This window comes from Pipistrellus kuhlii, unplaced genomic scaffold (genome assembly GCF_014108245.1).
Source record: "Pipistrellus kuhlii isolate mPipKuh1 unplaced genomic scaffold, mPipKuh1.p scaffold_m20_p_32, whole genome shotgun sequence".
Taxonomy (NCBI): domain Eukaryota; kingdom Metazoa; phylum Chordata; class Mammalia; order Chiroptera; family Vespertilionidae; genus Pipistrellus; species Pipistrellus kuhlii.
In genome coordinates, this window is record NW_023425532.1 from 2235686 (window position 1) to 2257216 (window position 21531).

The window sequence follows — 21531 nt, forward strand, 5'->3', positions numbered from 1 at the left end:
GACCTGCCTGGGGACGGGCCTGGTCTTGCCACATGCCTGCTGCCCAGTGGGGCTGAAGGGACTGGGCACCACCATGTTGTGGCTGTGGGCTCCATCATTTTTAAGGGCAGGGCAGTCAATTAGCATGTTTCCTCCTTATTGGCTGTGAGCGCCGCCATCTTTGCAACAGTGTGATGGTCAATTAGCATATTCCCTCTTTATTGAAATCTATCATCTATCTATCTATATCTATATATCTATATCTATATCTATATCTATATCTATATCTATATCTATATCTATATCTATAACATGGTATAAAACTAAAATGGCTCAACAATGAAAATTAAGTCCTGTCTTTCCTCTGACCCCCAGTCATGAAAGTCCTCTCCCTAGAGACAGCCACTGTTACACTTTCTTGGGTAAATCTTTCCACAGAGTTTTGCTGCATTTACAAACCTGAGATCAATTTTCTTTTTATCCCCAGGCAAAAGGTAAATGCTATACAACTTGTTCTGCACCTTGCTTTTCCCCACTTAATGTATTGGAAGTAGTGTTCCTACATTCTTTTCAATAAAATGGCTACAGACTCTGTTATGTGAGGGGACCACATTTTATTTAACCAGTACCGTTTGGAAGGGACACTTACACCTTTTATAATAATGTGCTGTTATCCATCCTGTGAAGTACATGGGAATAAGTGAGCTGCAGCCACAGAGAGTGGAACTGAGGATTGTAAATATATTCAACTCTTACTTCAGGTTCTGTTAATAAACAAAAAGCCCGGCATATTTGGGAAATAACCAAATATAATTTCAAGAAATTAATCATCGGCATTACAAACTCAACCGGTAGGGAAAAGTATTGAAGAGAGAATTGGTGAAGCAAAGGATGACTCTGAAGCAATTATCTAGGAAGTTGGGATAGAGAAGCAAAAGGAAAAGATATCTACATATTGAAGTGCAGGGCAGTGCTGAGACCACAGGAACCAGAGCCACGTGTCAATATGGATGATGCTCACAAGCATATTGTGAGGTGATGAAAAGCAAGTTACGGACTAATTCAGACCATGTGGAATTCATACCCACAAGTCAAAACAGTATTGAATTTTTTTTAATTGAGAAAGTCTTGAATTTTTGCAGCTTTGGAATTCACCATCTTCTTTTTTTAAAAATTTATCTTTATTGTTTCCCCCCTTTACCCCATTGCCCCTCCCTCCCACTCCCACAACCCCCTCAGGCCTTCACCACCCTACTGTCTGTGTCCATGTTTATGCATATATGCATACAATTCTTTGGTTAATCTCTTCGCACCCATGCATTTATCCATGACTTTCCTCTGAGATTCATCAGGCTGTTCATGTTTCTATGTCTCTGGATCTGTTTTGTTCATCAGTTTATTGTGTTCATTACATTCCACATATAAATGACATCACATGATTCTTATCTTTCTCTAACTTATTTCACTTAGCATAATACTCTCCAGGTCCCTCCAAGCTGTCTCAAAGGGAAAGAGAACCTTCTTTTTTACAGCCGTGTAGTATTCCAGTGTGTGGATGTACCACAGCTTTTTAAATCCATTGGTAAATTCTGATGCTAACTTCCTGGAAATAGTATCAGATCCCACAGTAAAGGACTTGGATCTCCAGGACTGCCGCCCCTTCCACATTTGCTAGAATATCTCAAGGAACACAGGAAAATAGTTTACTAATTTATTATAAAAAGATATAACTCAGGGACAGCCACATGGAGGAGAAGCATAGGGCAAGGTATGTGGGAAGGGACACCGGGTTCTGAGTAAACCTTTCTCCCAGTACAGCATCTCCATTTATTCACCAAATCAGAAGTGAAAGGGCTTGCTTAAGGCAAAGATACACATCTTACTAAAGAAATTTCAAGCCTGGGGCTTGACTACGCATCACAACATGCCCAGTTAGGAATTTGTGATGAGGTTACTTTCCCTTTCTTGTCAACATGACCTAACGAGGGAGTGAAATAAGAATACAGAATAATATTAAGTTGGATCTGGAGTGGACAGTGAACCCAAGAGAGCCATTAGCAGCCCTCCTGCCACCAGCAGCCATTACCATCACATCTGGGGAGGAGCCATGGCTGCCACAGTCATCTCTAGGCACCACCCCCTTAATGTAAACATGAGCAGCAGGGCTGAGACCCAGCACCTGCCTTATGCACTTCCTCAGCACTGCCACCGCTCACTGTGGCTTCATTGGCAAGGGCAAAGGCAGTGGCAGCCCATGGGCCATCATGACGGTTTGGGGAAGAATAAAATGGTCATAATGGTTCATTGTAAGAAACAGATAATAGTTTCATCCACAGGAATGGCACCAAAAACAATATGCGTTTGTACCCCAGCCTGCCATAAAGAAGAACAACCCCCAGGAAGCACCTTTCCATAACATTATCTATGGTAGGAGGTTTTCGGGGCAATTTTATTAGCAAAATTACCTGAATAAAGAGAATGGGGAAAAGAAGGAGGGATTGTAGAGTGCCTCCCCCCCTAAGTGCCAGACCCACAGCATGCATACCTTTCCCCACACGAAGACCCCACCATGGGTGTTCTCCAGGGTGTCCCAGGCCTGTGCAAGGAGAAGCAATGGGGGTGCTATTATCAGGTTGGAGGAGAACAAAATAGAGCAGAGAGACAGGTCACCTATTGGGGTTATAGACCAGGACTCGGAGTCCCTCTTCACCTAGGACAGCAATGAAAAGGAGCAAAAAATGAAGAAGAGACCCAAAGTCAGCAGCCACTTCAGTGGAGCTGTCCCCCAAACTTCATTACCAACATAGATATCCAAAAAACCCTAAACCACAAGATGGCAGAGACCACAGTTGGGAAGTCAGCTCCGAGGCTGAGCAGGAAGAGCATGAGTGAGGGCTTACAATCTCTACCATCGTCTGGGTCAGTCACGCAACAAAGAGAGATTAATATAAAATTTCAGCAGTAAGACCTGAGCAAGTGATTGCTGCCAAAGACCTTAAGTGCCTGCCTTGTGCCCACTGACCAGAGAACTAGAACATCTGCATTCTGGGTTTTTTATTATTTTTCTCTAAGGACAACTCTTTTTGGTATTGACCAACATGTTGGTTAAAAACTCTTTAAAAAAAAAAATATCCCTTTTAAAGGTTTTGAAATTATTTCATGTTAAGCTGATATTATTAAGAACCTGATTTTAAATATGTAATAAAAATCTACAACTTGATTTTTTCACAAAAGGCGGCAAACTACAAGTATCTATTATACAAGTCAATAAGAATAACGATGATGATACAATACAGAGACAGAATTTGGCTTAAAGAACTCTAAGGTTTTCCTAGATTTTGTATATTGTTTTTTAAAAAACATTTTATTGATTTTTTTACAGAGAGGAAGGGAGAGGAAGAGAGAGTTAGAAACATCAATGAAAGAAACATCAATCAGCTGCCTCCTACACACCCCGTACTGGGGAGGTGCCCTCAACCAAGGTACATGCCCTTGACCGGACCCTTGAGTCCGCAGGCTGATGCTCTATCCACTGATCCAAACCAGTTAGGGCAAGATTTTGTATATTGTTTATTCAACAATGCCTTGTGAATTCTCACATATCTTGGTGATAAGAGACATTATAAACATATACATAGAATATGCAAACATCGCTCATCTTTTTCTCATGTAACTTTCTCCTTCAATGGCAAAATGGGATAGGGGAACATTTTACCATTCTGTCATTTATTATTGCTAGCAAGGAACTGAATATAGAGAGACATCTGGATTTTTTCTACTAAGAGAAATGTAGAAAGTGGTGGTTATTTATGGTGTGTGGTTTCCCCCCTCACACACACATTTCACTCACTTTTCCTTGGGTATGTGTGACTCATGTCCAAGATCAGGGGAACAACATTCCTTTCTCACTCATGGAATTGAATGCTTATATACGACTTTATTGGGATGTCTGTGTGTATGAAAATTCCTAATGGAAAAACCTTACTAAGGAGAAATGAGACTTAAAAACTTGTAGGTAGCCCTAGCCGATTTGCTCAGTGGATAGAGCCTTAGCCTACAAACTAAAAGGTCCCAGGTTCAATTCCGGTCAAGGACACATGCCCAAGCTGTGGGCTTGATCCCCAGCCGGAAACTTGCAGGAGGCAGCTGACCCATGATTCTCTCTCATGGTGGATGTTTCTATCTCTCTCTCCCTCTTCCTTACTTTCTGAAATATGATTCTCTCTCATTGTGGATGTTTCTCTCTCTCTCTCCCTCTTCCTTACTCTCTGAAATCAGTGAAAATATAATTTTTTTTTTTTTTTTAGAAAAGAGAACTTGTAGGTAATTATTTTATCCATATCATAGCCACAGGCCCTGGAAGTTGGCTGCACAGTCCCTGGATCATAACTGCAAAAATGTACACTGTGGTGTTTAGCTTCCCAAGGGATGTAATTACTTTTTCCATGATACCCAGTCCTTTCAATGACCTAAACAAAACAGCTCTTTTCATCTTCTCCCTCTGGCATGTGGCAAAGCAGACTGCATTTGTTACAACTAGAAATTCCTACAGTGCAGCCTGGTCCTTGTTGGCAGATGGCGGCAGGACTGGCCTGAGGGCTGTTGCTGGTGCAAATCAGAGAGCTCAGAGGTTCTACCCTCGGCAGAAAAAAAAATTGCTTCTTATTATCCCATCTTCCTTCACTAGAAGCCTGAGAAGTGAGATGCGATCAAACAGTTGTTAAAAGGTACTCAGCACCATCATAACCATGAAAGATACCATCCTACCTTGTCTTCCTGGTGGCTGAGGGATGGTTAGCCCTTTTAAAGGATTGTGCAGTTGCTTCTAAAATACATACCCTGTACCTGAGCTTTAAGGTGATTTCTGAGTTTCTTAGTTGTTGTAAATCATTCATGCCGTTATTTCCATGCATTCTCTATCCTTTCACGGGCCTCATGTGTTTCCCCTCTCCCCCACTCTGTTTCAGGGCTCATCGTCGGGGTGATCCTGAGGTACGGCACCCCTGCCACCAGTGGCCATAACAAGTCACTCAGCTGCACGCAGGAAGACAGGGCCTTCAGCACGTTATTAGTCAACGTCAGCGGGAAGTTCTTTGAATACACCCTGAAAGGAGAAATCAGCCCTGGCAAGCTCAACAGTGTAGAGCAGAATGACATGCTGAGGAAGGTGAGCTGGGGACACTCAGTGGCTGTTGTCTGGCATGGTTTTTGACTTCCAGTTTTGTCTTGATCTTATGGAGAGAAACCCTTTTAACCTCCAGGAGCACAGGTAGCATTCTGCCTCTCCGTTTTCCTGGGAAGCTTTTGGGTTATAATGAAGAGAAGAAGGAGCCATATTTGAACTTGAGTCTTTCAGCTTTGCTAGGGTCAGTAGCTGACTTGGGCCTCTGATGGTGCTGTGGGTTTGTATATCCCCATTCAGCTTGTCTCTTTAATCCTCATCTTTTCTTAACTATGTCTGTTATTATGGTTTAGAGATGAGGTTATTTCTTTCTTAAGATTAGTTTCATTTTCAGCTTGTTTATTCAGAATTCAGAAGTATAATTCTTTATGATTCTTTGGCCATATTCTATAAATATTGACTGAGAATTCCCTCTCCTTGGTGGTTGATGCCAATGGCCTATTCTTCAGAGGTAGGCTATTTCTTATCTAGAATTTGAATCCAAGCATTGGTTTTCATTTGATGTTGGTGGTAGCTAAAATACTCCACAGGAAAAAGGATTCTGTATCTCCTTACTTGGGTGATTTCCAGCATAAGCAAAAGATTTGTATTTATCCTCATATATTCTAGTACCTTATAGACCCAGGCTTATCAGCAGGAAGGCTTTTGGGTAAAGTCTGGGGGATCTAACTTGTGGAAGCCCCTTTTAATATGGATTAAGGCTAATGTGTGTGAAGGCTTGCAGTCAAAGACAGAGCATAGCCTGTGCTCCAAAAATTAAATTGTTATTGATCTCAAGATCTATCCTAATCCTTAAAGAAAATTATTCTCAACCTGGAGCATTCAATATGCCCATCTTCTCCTTGTCCAAAATGGCAGTTCTAGTGAGCTCTTTTCTTTCAACCCTTCCTAAGCATGCGTGGGACGGTGTGGGAAGAAATTCTTGCGCTGCTTCATGCATTACTTGGTGTGGTGACTTCCAGCAAGTTCCACTCTCTTTGGCCCCAGTATCCTCATATTGCATAGGTATTGTCCAAATTCCCTTCTCATTTGGACAGACCCTGCTTTTCAGACTACTCTTACCTTCAGCAAGAAGATAGAATAAAACATAATTTTGAGAGAACCATTCTGTTTTTAATTAGACTGGTTAACATTACTCATTTCTAAAGAGAAATGCTAACTTTGGTTTTAATAATTCTAATGAAGGTTTAATAATTAATTAAAATAAGTGCCAAATAATCTACTACCAGTAAAATGACCAAATTTTTAAAGAGTTAGGAGGTTTATAGAATGGTTATGTTTTCTGGGTGTGATAAGACTTTGATGTCTAATAATTTCACAATAACTTTCCTGTATCAAACCTACAGTTAATTTTAGTCCCCTTAGAAGTGCTGAATTTATGTTGATGTTTAGGGAGCCATTAGCATCACTGGAGACTTTTATCTAGGCCACATCATGTGTCACAGAAGGCTGGCCACTCAAAAGAGACTTAAATTTGGTAGAATGATGTCTATAAATGATTCTGTGAGAGGATCCAGAAAATTAATAAGAATTATGACTGCATCTTTTATTGCAGTCGAGCCTTCATAAAGGTTTGATAAAAATCAAGATGTTTTATTTCTTGTTTGAAAACATTGACCAAAGGTTTGGTATGAGGTCTCAAAAATTGCACTGTACTGTCGTATATTAATATGTATTAAACAGCAGAGCAAGAGTAGAAAGCAGAAGTTCTATGTGGAAAAGAACATGCCAGCCCACAGGGGAGCTGTGATGAGCTCATGCTTTTTCACATTTATGTCATGTGCTTTAAATATTGACACTTTAGCCAATGGCTTAAAATATTAAGCAAATATCATAGCACCAATTGGCATTAAACTAAAAATGAGCTTTTTTCTTTTAAAACTTTTAGGTAACATTTGACCCAGAGGTCTTTTTCAACATTCTGCTGCCTCCAATTATTTTCCATGCTGGATACAGTTTGAAGAAGGTAAGAGATTTTTGCGAGGATTTATTTTCAAGCTTAAAAATAGTCATAAGTTATCCACATATAAAAACATAATGACATTCTTGGGGCAAATTATCATAAAAGCAACAGTTTGTATAGTTGAAAAATGAAATATGCCATACTGTAAACACATTCCAAACTATTGCTCATAATAGTACATGTGTGTGTGGTATATAAGGTAATGCCACATAGTAGATCTGGTCTACCTGTACCAATAACTTCATGGAAACTATGGAAAGAATTCCCATGACAAGCAGATTTCTTGCTGGTTGACCTTTTAATAATACCATTGCTTGGTTTTAAGTTTTAGTTTCTCTTGAGAGGTAGAAAGGCTTTAAATTATCTAAGGAGCCTGATTTTTTCTTTTTCTTTAAGTATTTCTTAAAGTATGGGGATTTCTGTGTTAATTTACCTGCATAATTTTCTAGTTTTTTACTTCTCCTAGATTGCTTATTACCATGTTCTGTACCCACTCAGGGACTATAGTTGACTCATCACCAGTGATTCATTTTCGTTTTAAAATCTGGAACTCTCATACATTGCCAGTGGGAATGGAAAATGGCGCAGCCATTCTGAAAAATAGTTCCATGGTTTCTTATAAAACTAAAGTTGAAATTCCCATATGACCCAGCAATTTTATTCCTGAGGATTTAGCCAAGAGAAATGAAATCTTACGTTCATACAAAAACCTGTGTGTGATTATTCATAGCAACTTTATTTGTAATAACCTTAAACTGGAAACAACTGAAATGCCCTCAATAAGGGAATGGTTAAATGACCATCCATGCCATGGAATACTACGTACCAATAAAATGCAACAATCTATTGATCCATACAGCACTCTGTATGGATCTCAAAGGCATTGTGCTGAGTGAAAAAAAAAATCCAATCACGAAAGGCCACATACTGTATGATATCATTTCTCTAGAATTCTAGAAATAACAAAATTATAGGGATGGAGAACAGATTAGTGGTTTCCAGGGTTTAGGGGTGTGGGAGTGAGAGGGGATGTGTGTGTGACTATGAAGGGAGAGCATGAGGGAGATTTTTCTGATGATATAACAGTTCTGTGTTTTGATGGCAACAGTGCTTACATGAATCTCCCCATGCAATAAAATGACTGGTTTAAGAGGCAAACATCATGTGCCCATCATATATGTAGGCAGCACCCTCATTTGGTCACTATGGTATGGCAAGTCTTTGAAGGCTTCTCTTCTGAGCAGTGGTTTAAGGAGAGTAGGCATTCTTAGACACCTTCTTCTGCCTCAAGAGAGGCAAGCATTGGGGAAGGCCAAAGCCAAGTTCTCAGATCCTCTGTCTGGAATACAGGCCAGGGGATGCCCGCAGCCCTTTGTCTGGTCATACTTCATGGTGGCTGCTTGATCCAGACCAGTCTGTCTCTGATGTTGCTCAGCTGTCATGCTGGGCCTCTCCTGCCTCTTTACATTTTAAGATAAAGTGCTCCTGGCCCCTGTTTACTTAGGGTGTTTGGGGGATTCTGTTCATATGTTTTTGTTAAATAGTTCTGATTGTCCAAAGAAATTAATTTATGCCTTGAGGAGTAAGAACCATGGCTCAGGATCACAAGAACATCGATTTTCCCCATCAGAATATTCCACAGGCTTAATGAGAAGTAAATGTGTGTGTGTGTGTGTGTGTGTGTGTGTGTGTGTGTGTGTGTGTTTGTGTGTGTGTGTGTTTTAAGAAAGCCAATAAATGTTCAGAGGCATTAAGAGAATTATAGTTTTGCTACCCCTTTCTGAATAATTGCTATATCTTGCACCCATGTAACTATATGAACATATCTATAAACTTGCCATCCTTTTTAAAAAAATCCTCACTCCTAGATATTTTTTGAAGAGAGGGAGAGAGACAGAGAAACATTGATATAAGAGAGACATATCCATTGGTTGCCTCCCTCACACGCCTAGACTGGGGCCAGGGATGGAACCTGTAACTGAGGTACCTGTTCTTGACCAGAATTGGAGTTGTGACCCTTCAGTTTATGGGCTGAGTTTCTAACCACTGAGAAAACTGGCTAGAGCAAAAACTTGCCCATCTTAACTGGAATTAGTTGTTTCTCATTTCTTCACATCTACCTTTTCTAGGCTCTAAAGATTAATCCAGATGAATATCAGGAGACACCACAAGTGCCATGAGCTGATACTTAGGACATTGTTTTCTGATACTGAATTAAGCAGGAAGCTCCTTAGGGGGCACTTTCATGCTTTATTAGTTTCAAACGTATATCTGCAATGATCTTCTAAGGTTCCACCATAACTGGAAGTGACTAACTGAATCATTAGAGTAAAATTGTTTGGGTTAAATCTATTAAAACAATTGGTCTACTTATACACACACACCCACACACACACCCACACCCACACACCCACACACCCACACACTTAATGTAATTTAATATAATTAGTTGTAGTGGTTTTGTCTGAAATTTACTAAGATGTTGCTTGCTTAATCAGTGTTTGAAGACAAAGGATATTTTAAAACCATGATGTTCAAGGGCAAATTCAGGAGTAATTTCCATTATGACTTGGTATAACGGAAGCAATAAGTAAAGTTTCACTTTTTTAAGACTTTTAATGTGTTTCTAATGCTCACTGTCAAAAATCACAATGTGATTCCTGCCTTTCTGTTTTATTCAGAGACACTTTTTCAGAAATCTTGGGTCTATTCTGGCCTATGCCTTTTTGGGGACTGCTGTTTCCTGCTTCATTATCGGGTAAGGGACTCTTGCCATGTAACCTAATGAACCCATTTTCTAAAGTGATGAGTTCTACGCAGGTCCACAGAATCCAGTCTTTCCCCCCAGCTTTATTGAGATACAGTTGACACATAACATTGTGTAAGTTTAAGATGTACAAGGTGTTGATTTCATGCATTTATAAATTGCAAAATGATTACCAGTGTGGCATTAGCTAATACCTCCATCCTGCCACAGCTACCTTTCTCTGTGGTGAGAACATTTGAGGCCTCCTCTCTTATCAACATTCAAGTATATGTTATAGCGTTATTAGCTATAATCACCATTTGATCCCAAAAATTGTTCATTTTATTACTGGAAGTTTGTACCCTTGAGCAACATCGCCCCATTTCCTCACCACATGGCTGCTGGCATATAAGGTCTAAAGCTACATTTCCAGTGTAGTAGCTATTAGCCAAATGTGGCTATTCAAATTGAGATTAATTAAAATGAAATAAAATTATACCTAGTCCCCAAATCTTGGTTTCTAATATCATTCTCCAATAAAAAGAACCAGGGCCCTTTGGAGAAATGGCTTATTTTAGGGCTGGGGCAGCATATATCCAAGAGAAGAATGGAGAATATATTTTTAAAAATATATATTTTATTGATTTTTTTACAGAGAGGAAGGGAGAGGGACAGAGAGTCAGAAACATCGATGAGAGAGAATCATCGATCAGCTGCCTCTTGCACACCCCCTACCGGGGATGTGCCTGCAACCAAGGTACATGCCCTTGACCGGAATCGAACTGGGACCTTCCAGTCCGCAGGCCAATGCTCTGTCCACTGAGCCAAACTGGTTTCGGCTCAAGAATCTTATAATGCCACAAAATAAGGAAGTGCTCAGAGAACAAACATTGGTGATGATGGGGGTCAAGATGGAGAAAAAACTGCAGAGAAGTCTAGTAACCATGTCTAAGCTTGTGGTAGAAGGAAATCAAGAGAAAGGTGTGGTATCGGGAAATATTGAAAGAGTTGATGAAGGAAGTCTTTGGTAAGCAACAAAGGGCAAATCCAGTCTGTATCATAGAGTTATTATAAGTTGAAATAGAACTGTTCAAGTTTCTGGAACAGTCCTGGCACACAGTAAGCAAACACTAAGTTACTTATTCTCAAAGGGATTTAATTCTGCAAGTAGTTCTTGAGCTCCCAGCTCAGTCAATCTACTTGTTCTAGACACCCAGGATACAAAGGCAAGCAAGGGCATGGTTCTGACTATCAAGAATTTTATTATCAGAGATTGGCTGTGTAGTACAATGAATCTATTCTGTGGTTATTTTTATTCACATATCTCCTGCAGCTGCTGTGCCGTGCGCGTGCGCGCGCGCGCACACACACACACACACACACACACACACACACACACACACAGAGAGAGAGAGAGAGAGAGAGAGAGAGAGAGAGAGAGAGAGAGAGAAATGTACTAAGCCTTTTAACACTCTTCACTCATCCTAATTTGTAAGCTATCCTGTAGGAAATTGTAATACTGACCTTGGTGGTCCCTCTTGGGCCGCACATTCTGTAGCATAAGGAGGCTCTTGCTGGCCTGCCAAACCCATGCAACGAATGGGATGCTAGATATGCCAGTGGGTACACTGATATTTTAATTGGATCTTTAGAGAGTTTTGCCTCTTTCCCCTTCTTTGAAATAATTCTTGGCAGGAAAGATTGATCACTTGAATCTTTGTAGCTAACTCATTTTTCCCCCCTCTCCAGCTTCATCCAGTCCACTCATTTCCATGACTTTAAACACACTATCTTAGAGTCCTGTGAGTTTTGTGGCAATTTATTACACATTATGCAGGGTTCTTTCTCTTTCTTCTCTGTTACTCAATTGCTTAAGATGCCTTTGTTGCTAATTGAGGAGCATACTTTATAGTTGTAAATAAGCACAACTTTAAAAAAAATGGGATGTTCAGATGTTTCAGCAAGATGACATTAACTGCAAACAATTACTTGGTGCCAAAGTCGTATTGCACATGTTCCTGGTAAGTGTCCAACCACAGCAGCTGCCTGATGTTTTCATGACTCTCTCTTGAAGTACAATATTCTAGTACTACTCTGCTTGCATATTTGCTCGGTTACTCATTTAGGAGAGTTCTCTTTAATTTTCTCTCTGACATAGTGTGTCTTCCCTCCTTACAGAAATCTCATGTATGGTGTGGTGAAGCTCATGAAGATGGTGGGACAGCTTTCGGATAAATTTTACTACACGGACTGTCTCTTTTTTGGAGCAATTATCTCCGCCACTGACCCAGGTATTTGCATATTTGCCATTTTCATTATGACATCTCATTATTTAAATCTTAAAAAGTTCAGAGTGATCATGAACTTTTGTTGCAGTAGGGAGACTGTAGTATTAACGTGGAATGGTGGAGAAAGAGACCACTAAGTGGTCTAACAGAGATGACTTTTCCCTATTATTATTATTATAATTAATTGTGATAAAGCATAGAACAAAATATACCACTTTAACTATTTTTAATTGTACAAGTCAGTAGTGTTAAGTGTATTCACATTGTTATCTAACCAACCTCCAGAACTTTCTCATCTTGTAAAACTGAAACTCAACACTTCCTATTAAACAACTCTCCATTTTCCCATCCCCCAGTCCCTGACAAATCACCATTCTACTTTCTGTTTCTGTGAGTCTGACTACTCTAAAGGCCTAATATATGTGGAAGCATGCAGTATTTGTCTTTTTGAAAACTGGCTTATTTTACTACTCATAACTTTTTCAAGGTTCATCCGTGTTATAGCATGTACCAGATTTTCCTTTTAAAGCTCAAATAATATCCCATTTTATGGATATACCACATTTTGTTTAGCCCTCCATCTGCCAATGGACACTTAGATTGCTTTCACCTGTATGAACTTTTTGTCTTTCATTTGAGAATGTCCAATTTGTTCATAATTTTTACACATAGACTGCCTTCTTTTTCAGTGCTGTGGTTTTGCCTTTCAGGAAACATGTCATTTGGTTTAAATAACAGTTATTCTTAGTGAAATGTACACGATACCTGTAGTGAATGTAATTTAATTTGTAAACTCCTTTCGTGCAGTGTTCCTGCATGACTTCACATGGTGATATAGTTCTTATACATAAATTTCTCACCTTGTATTTTTCAAGTCTAGAATTAGTTGAACCAATTTGTACGAGTTATACCAGTTCTTATTATAAGTCTTTCCTCCCCTGCAGTTCAAAAACAAACAAGCAGAATAAAACAAGACAACCCCTCTTCTCCAAGTCAGAACCCATAATTAAATCAGTTTGCATAAAATAGTTACAGCTATTTCTTCCTTGAATGTCAACTATTGAGGGTACACTTTAGGGAAAGAAATTTCGGAGGAAAAGCTGATCCTGTCCTAATAGTGGGGATAGAAAGGTCTACTATGTCCTCTCACATTCTGGACAGTAATGATCTTAAAGATACTAAATTTCCCTCCTACTTTACCGTGCCTCTTGGGGGTCCTCTAGATCAGTGGTCTCCCATGGACCTTTGTGTGACCTTCCCAGTCCATTGTGGTAGCCAGTAGTCACATGTGGCTTTTTGAAATGTGATAGTGCAATTGAAGAACTGAATTTTAAATTTTATTTTGTTAAGTAATTTAAATTTAAATAGCCACACGTGGGTAGCACAGTTCTAGACAGTTATGTGGTTCTAAAAAATCTCAACGCTCCCCAACCATTGACTCTCTTATCACCATATTTGATTCCAAACACTATATTGAAGAGTTGGTTGGTTGAAGCACTCTTGTTTGTGTCTTTGGTAGAAAATAATAGCAGCAGTCTTTGGTCTTCCTGTTGAAGAGGATACCACATGTGTGGAATGGTGGAAGTTGCTCTGTGACCAGGAGCCCTCTCCATTCTGTGGTTATGTGTCGTGGATGCCATATGCCATCTTTGTGGACTGCTACTTTAGATGGATCCACAATTCAGGAAAGAAAATGAAATTTCCAATCCATAGTGTATTCTTAGGCAGCTTCCAAAGAAAATGAATGTTAGTCCTTCCTATGAAGTGACTCCTCTCATTTTAATTCTGTCACTTTTATACCCTTCGAGTCAATCAAGCCTACTCACAGGTTTCAAAAATCTATGATTGGTGTTGTCAAAGTGTAATTCTCTAGTGGCATCCCTCAGGCTGGTCAGTATTTCTTTTTTAAAGTATATTTTTATTGATTTCAGAGAGGAAAAGAGAGGGAGAGAGAGATAGAAACATCAATGGTGAGAGAGAGTCATTGATTGGCTGCCTCCTGCACTCCCCCAACTGGGGATGGAGCTCGCAACCTGGGCATGTGCCCTTGACCAGAATTGAACCTGGGACCCTATAGTCCACTGGCTGATGCTGTATCCACTGACCCAAAGCAGCCAGGGCTGGTCAGTATTTCGTTCATTCCTTTTGACTCAGTTCAAATATGCCACCTGCCTAATTCTTCTTCCCTCACTCTCTCAGTTACTTGCTCCCACAGCAAGTAACTTTATTGTGTACTTTGTACACAATACTTACCTCTCTGTACTGAATGTTCGCAAGTGCTAAGTGCTCTTTAGAACACAGATGAAGTGTTCAGGGAAAGTTTGTTGAATGAACAAATTAAGACTCTTAATATTTCCTTCTTCCTCTATCTGCTATTTTATTATTTTCCCCCAGTGCTTTTTAGATAGCTGTACCAGCAGTCAGCAGTCAGTTCATTGTAATTTCTCTGTTCTTATCCAATTGGAAATGGCTGATGTGACCCTGTTCTCTGATTCCAATGGTCCTGCTGGGGGTGGAAGAGTCTGTTTACTCCCCATTTTAGAAGTCACTTACCCAGTCTTCCATCCCCCCTCATCTTTCTGGTGTTAGCACTCATATTCCTAATATTGGCTGGGCCCAGCCTTACCTGTGGGGCAGGGGAGGGAGGGGGGGAGATTGGCAGAGTTCCTGTCCTTTTTTTTTTCTTCTCTCTTTTAAAAATATGTGTGGTTTGTTTGTTTGTTTGTTTGTTTGTTTTTTTAGCCCTGACCTGTTTAGGTCAGTGGATAGAGCATCAGCCTGCGGACTCAATGGTCCCAGGTTCGATTCGGTCAAGGGCATGTACCTTGGTTGCGGGCACATCCCCAGTGAGGAGTGTGTAGGAGGCAGCTGATCGATGTTTCTGACTATCCCTTTCCTTTCCTTTCTGTAAAAAATCAATAAAATATATTTAAAAAATAAAAGTGTGTTTTTGCTCTGACTGGTTTGGCTCAGTGGATAGAGCGTCAGCCTGTGGACTGGAGGGTCCCAGGTTCGATTCCTATCAAGGGCATGTATCTTGGTTGAGGGCACATCCCCAGTGGGGGCTGTTCAGGAGGCAGCTGATTGATGTTTCTCTCTCATCCATGTTTCTAACTTTCTATCCCTCTCCCTTCGACTCTGTAAAAAAAATCAATAAAATATATTTTAAAAATATGTTTTTATTGATTTTAGAGAGAGAGGAAGGGAGACTGATAGAGAGATAGAAACATCCATGATGAGAGAGAATTATTGATCGGCTGCCTCCTACACACGTCCCCTATTGGGGATCGAGCCCACAGCCCAGGCATGTGTCCCTGACAGATAATGGATCCTGTGACCTCTTGCTTCATGGGTCAACACACAACCACTGACCCACACTGGCCAGGCTCTATCCTGTTTTATAAGGTGATTGGTGGGAAGAATGAGAAATCAATTCAGAGCAGTCAGATTCAGATCAGTGCTATATAAATGTTAATTGTTATTAATTATGCAAGCTAGCCTTCATTGTCATGGATATATGAGTTAACTATATTTTTTTAACTACTGGTAACTGTAGTATTTCAGGAAAATAGTATTTAAAATATTTTTTTATTGATTTTATACAGAGAGACAGGGAGAGAGATAGAGAGTTAGAAACATCAATGAGAGAGTCATCGATCAGCTGCCTCTTGCACACCCCCCACTGGGGATATGTCCGCAACCAAGGTACATGCCCTTGACCGGAATTGAACCCAGGACCCTTCAGTCCCCAAGCCGACGCTCTATCCATTGAGCCAAACCGGTCTCGGCCAGGAAAATAGTATTTATATGCAGAAGAGCTTTCGAAAATCATGTAGTTCAAATCCTCACTTGGCTAAAATCTTTAGACTTTGCTGTGTGCTAAGTTTTCATAGCTATTGGTGGCTGTGTTGGATGCCTCTGTCAGGTCATAGCTTCTGTCAGGTGACCATCTCTGTGGAGTTCCTGGTTTTGACAATCACTCCTTCTCTGGTCCCTTTCAGCCTAATGATGCTATAAAGCTCCCTGTTTTAGCCTCAAGAACTGCCCTCTCCCTTGTGGCTTTCCTGTACTTTCCCCACACTTCTATAAATAATCCCTTATTAAACACTCCTCACATTGCTCAATTTGAGGGTGTGCCATCTGTTTCCTGCCAGGACCCTGACTCATAAAGTCCTGGGACCCAGGTCTCCTGGGCTGTTAGCCCTGCGTTTGTTTGTGGAGATTAACCTCCATCAGTCTTGAGTCCCTGAGTGACTGATGTGAACAGAGGTCTCCAGTGCCAACACTCAGTGGACATGTTGTATGAATAATGGATAAAACTATTCTTGGGTTCAATTGCTGAGGTTTTAGGAAATTTTTTAAAAATATGTGTTTTTAATTAATTTCAAAGAGGAAGGGTGAGGGAGAGAGAGAAACATCAATGATGAGAGAGAATCATTGATCGGCTGCCTCCTGCATGACCCCTACTTGGGACTGAGCCCACAACCTGGGCATGTGCCCTGACTGGGAATTGAACTGTGACCTTCCTGGTTCATGGGTCGATGGCCAACCACTGAGCAACACTGGCCAAGCTTAGAAATTTTGATATTGCAGTAGAAGGTGGCCCATTATACAAGGCCTGGTTTATTTTCTCTAAGTTGGGGGAAATGATAGTGCTACCCACAGGCTTTTATGAGAACTAAGTGAGATAGTCAAATGTTTAGCACAGTGCCTGCTTCATGGTGAATCCATAATAATTGTTATCGTTGTTAACCTTTCTTTAACATTGGGTTAAAAGCAAGACAATTCTTTTGTTATATACAGTTGGCCCTGGAACAACACAGGTTTGAACTGCATAGGTCCACTTACATGTGGTTTTTTCCAATAAATACTTGTACTGTTTTCAGTCCACAGTTGGGAGTTTGCTGATGTGGAAGACATTGAGCTACCCCATTTCATATGGGGGATTTGAGCATCTTTGGATTTGGATATCCACAGGGGGTCTTAGAACCAATGCTGCATGAATACTGAGGGAAAACTAAGTTTTTAGGGAGACAAAAATTAAATGGAATTTGACTGTGCAAGGGGATCAGCATCACAACCCCCATGTTGTTTAAGGATCAACTATAATGATAAGCTAGTAGAGTTTTGTATTAGTTGAGGTTTTTCAGGCAAACAGAACAAATAGGAGATGTATGCGGTGTTTGTGTGCGTGTGTGTGTGTGTGTGTGTGTGTGTGTGTGAGAGAGAGAGAGAGAGAGAGAGAGAGAGAGAGAGAGAGAGAGAGAGAGATTGAAATTGAGAAATTATAAAGAACTAGCTCATGCAATTATGGAGGCTGAGAAGTCCCAATATCAGCAGTCCTAAATCCTAAGAACCAGGAAAGCCAATGCTATAGTTCCAGTCCAAGTCTAAAAGTTGGAGGAGACTGATGTCCCAGCTGAAAGACAGCCAGGCAGAGAGATGATTCAGTTCTTTATTACCGTCTTTTTGTTCTAGTCAAACCTTTAACAGACTGGATGTGTGTACCCTCATTGCACAACTACCTGACAGAGTAGCCTCATGAATTAACCACTATCCATTGGTGGGGTAAAACCACCAGGAGCAGTGAGACTTAGAACTAGAAGCACCAACTGTGCTGAGGAAGTAGAGGGGAGAAGAAGGGGTTGCTGGTTATTTAACTGTCAGGGAACCCAGAGATTTCCCACAAGTATTCACACTCAAAATGAGAAGTTCCCACTGGGAGTAAACAACTTTCATAGGCATATTAAAGAACAACAATAAAACTGGGAGGGACAGGCTTCAGTTGGTGGGTGCCGTCAAGGAGACTAGAGGAGGCGTGCGACTTCTGGAGGGCCTGGGCTCCCAGGGCTCTCAGAAAATACCCAGGGAAGTTCTATCTGGAAGCCACTCCCTATACATGAACTGCTAGGACCATGGACCTTAATTGATGGGTCTTTGAAGGAGAAAGAAAGCTAAGATACTAGCGGAGAAGGAGAGCAGTACTGGGGATGTGGCTACACCCTAAGGCCATGTTTTTAATTCTTCAATGTAAAACCAGAAGAGGGAGCCCCAGAGCCATGAAACAAGGAAATCTCCTCTGGGCCTTCTACCCCTGACTTAATATGAGGTGCAGAAATGGATTGAGGTTGAGCTTCATGAAAACTTATTATAAGAAAAATGCAGTTGATCATTCTGAATAGTAAAGTTATAGAAAGTGGAGTCATACCAAAAAAAAAGGGTCCCAAAGCAGACAACACTTTATTACTATTTCAACGGAACCTAAAGGAAATTTTTAAAAAATGATAGAAACTATGAAAGAACTGTGTATACCATGATTAGAAAATTTAAAAATGAGAGGACATCATGAAAAGAGAGTCAGCCAAAAGGAATGGAGGGGGGACCCATGAAGTGAAGGAGATGTTTAAAAAATACATCTTTTAAAAAATAAATTTTAAAATGGGCAAAACCAAACGATAGTGTCAGGGAATATACATTGGGTTGTCAAACTATAAGGAAACGAAAGGAAGCGATTATTGTAAAATCAGGTTAATGGTTACCTTTGAGTGAAGGAAGAGTTTAAGATTAGGATGGAGCATACGGGAGAGTTCTGTGGAGCTGGCTAAGTTCAATTTCTTGAATGAGAGGATGGTTACATGAGTAGTTGGCTTATAATTCACTAATCTAGACATTTGTTTGGTTTATTTTTTCTACTTGCATCAGTTTGTAATGCTTTTGGCTGCAAATAACAGAGAAACCTGGCAATACCAGCTTAAACAAATAGCTGTTTATCTTGGCTAATAGTCCTGAGCTGGTGCCCAGGCTCCTACTACAATCAGGCATCCAGATGCTCAATGCACAGTGCTACTCTATCCTGAGTGGAGAGGCCAGGGATGCTGTTAAATGTCCCACAATGCACAAGGCAGCCCCCCACAACAAAAAATGTTCTAGTGCAAAATGTCAATGGAACCAAAGTTGAGAAAGTCCAAACCCCTTAAGATCAACACTGATCTATCTCTATCTATCTATCTATCTATCTATCTATCTATCTATCTATCTATCATCTATCTATCATCTATCTATCATCTATCTATCTATAAAAGGCTAATATGCAAAGTGTCTCCTGGGGAGTTCAACTGGGAGACTGGGAGTTTGATCATTCACTATGTTGTGTGCTGACCACCAGGGGGCGGCGTGGAATGAAGGAAGGCCCCAGCCGGCAGCCAGAAGGTGCTGATCGACCCTGATCACAGGCCAGGCCTAGGGACCCTACCCATGCAAGAATTTCATGCACCGGGCCTCTAGTTTAATAATAATAGTGATACATTTTTAGTCATGTTAACTTTAATTCTTTAATAAGTATACAGTGAATTGGGGTTTTCCTGAGGCTGTAAAACATGTGATATTGACTATCTTTTGATCAAATGCAGAAACAGAGATAAGAACCATCTGCCTTACATTAATCAAGATTTTAAAAGCTGTGAAAAAAATATAAAAAACGGCTCTCTTCTCACTATTTTTTTTTTGCTTTGAAAAATATACTTTCTATTAAAATATGTAATCATATAATAGGTTTATTATTAGCAGTAATTTTGAATGAATACATTTTTTCTGCTTTGCTCAATGCAGTATATATTGGTAGCTTAGAAAACTAAAGCTCTTTTGGGACCTCAGTGACTTTTTAGAGTGTGAAGGTATACTGAAGCCAAAAGCTGGAGAACTGCTGGTCTGGAGACTGATTTTTAAACACTTAAAAAACATGGAGACTATGAGAAGTGTAATTAGTCTGTCCTAAACAAAGACTTATTTTAAAAACCATCATTACATCCTTCTCTTGCTCTTTGACCCTCTGCTGGGCTCTGGGAGCACAGTGGTCAATAACATTGGGTTCCTGCTCAATGGTAGAGCCGAATCATACTCATTGTGATTATGTATTTTTTAAAATATATTTTTATTGATTTCAGAGAGGAAGGGAGAGGGAAAGAGAGGAACATCAATGATAAGAGTGAATCATAGATCGCCTCCCTCCTGCATGACCCTTACTGGGGATCGAGCCCATAACCCAGGCATGTGCCCTGACTGGGAATCAAACCCTGACCTCCTGGTTCATAGGTCAATGCACAACCACTGAGCCACGCTGGCCGGGCAATTGTGATTATGTGTTTTAAAATTCTGTGATAGAGATTGTTTCAAAGTCTGATGGATTCCAGAGGAAAGGGCAGTGTTTCAGTGCGGTGTTATGATAACCTAGCATCATTGCACAACTCATCCTGATTAGGAAGCTTGCCATTCTCACTTCTTCCAGAGACAGACAACGCACCTGTGATTCCAAACTTCCCTGTCCCACCGAACATAAGAATTGCTTCTATAGCTGAAACTGGTTTGGCTCAGTGGATAGAGCGTCGGCCTGTGGACTGAAAGGTCCCAGGTTCGATTCCGGTCAAGGGCATGTACCTTGGTTGCGGGCACATCCCCAGTAGAGGGAGTGCAGGAGGCAGCTGATCGATGATTCTCTCTTATCGATGTTTCTAACTCTCTATCCCTCTCTCTTTCTCTCTGTAAAAAATCAATAAAATATATTAAAAAAAATTGCTTCTATAAACTTGTCATCGATGGCTTAAGGTTAGAGGCAGAAGTTAACAGATGTGCTTTTGCTCACTTTTTAGTGACTGTGCTGGCGATATTTAATGAGTTACATGCCGATGTGGACCTCTATGCACTTCTGTTTGGAGAAAGCGTCCTCAATGATGCCGTTGCCATCGTGCTGTCCTCGTAAGTAATGCTGTGTCTGCCCGGGGAAGAGATTGGCTTCCTGAATGCTCAGAGGCCTGTCTTCAAAGTGTTCGATGATTGAATTGGGTGTTTTTCTAAAGGAGGGTTCTCAGCTTCATTGATAATGTCATATCACTTTGTCCAGTCGTCAGCAATCAGAGTGCTGTACCCGTGGAGCATGGTGACTGCAGACTAAGTTCAATGAAGACACCATAGGGAGTGCCTGGCGGACTGTTGCTACCTATGTTTGTTGATGTTTGAGGTACCACGGTGTAAAGCCAGCTCTTTGAAAACTTTGTCTTCTTTTCAAACTCCAGGTCTATTGTTGCCTACCAGCCAGCGGGGCTGAATACTCACGCCTTTGATGCTGCTGCCTTTTTCAAGTCGGTTGGCATTTTTCTAGGTATATTTAGTGGCTCTTTTACCATGGGAGCTGTGACTGGCGTTGTGACCGCTCTAATATCCTTTTTGTACTTTCTGCCCCTGCCTGGGCATGATTGTGTGATATACTACACTTGCAAAAAGAAAGTTGTCAGTTCCTCCTTCCAGAAATGAATCTTAAATCTATTGTTCCGATGGGGTTTGGGGGCTCCTGAAATGTCACTTTGGTAAAACATGACAG

At 40.6% G+C, this 21531-nt stretch overlaps 1 protein-coding gene across 2 annotated transcripts in view; it reads left to right on the forward strand.

The window, feature by feature from the left end:
- SLC9A7 (solute carrier family 9 member A7) overlaps positions 1 to 21531 on the forward strand; it is a 102662-nt gene that overhangs the window by 45289 nt on the left and 35842 nt on the right. For both annotated transcript variants that reach the window (XM_036460547.2, XM_036460548.2), the window contains exons 2-7: positions 4947 to 5146; positions 7050 to 7127; positions 9806 to 9882; positions 12049 to 12161; positions 20804 to 20909; positions 21227 to 21368. In XM_036460547.2, coding sequence (XP_036316440.1) covers positions 4947 to 5146; positions 7050 to 7127; positions 9806 to 9882; positions 12049 to 12161; positions 20804 to 20909; positions 21227 to 21368 — 716 coding nt within the window. The remainder of the gene's footprint in view (positions 1 to 4946; positions 5147 to 7049; positions 7128 to 9805; positions 9883 to 12048; positions 12162 to 20803; positions 20910 to 21226; positions 21369 to 21531) is intronic.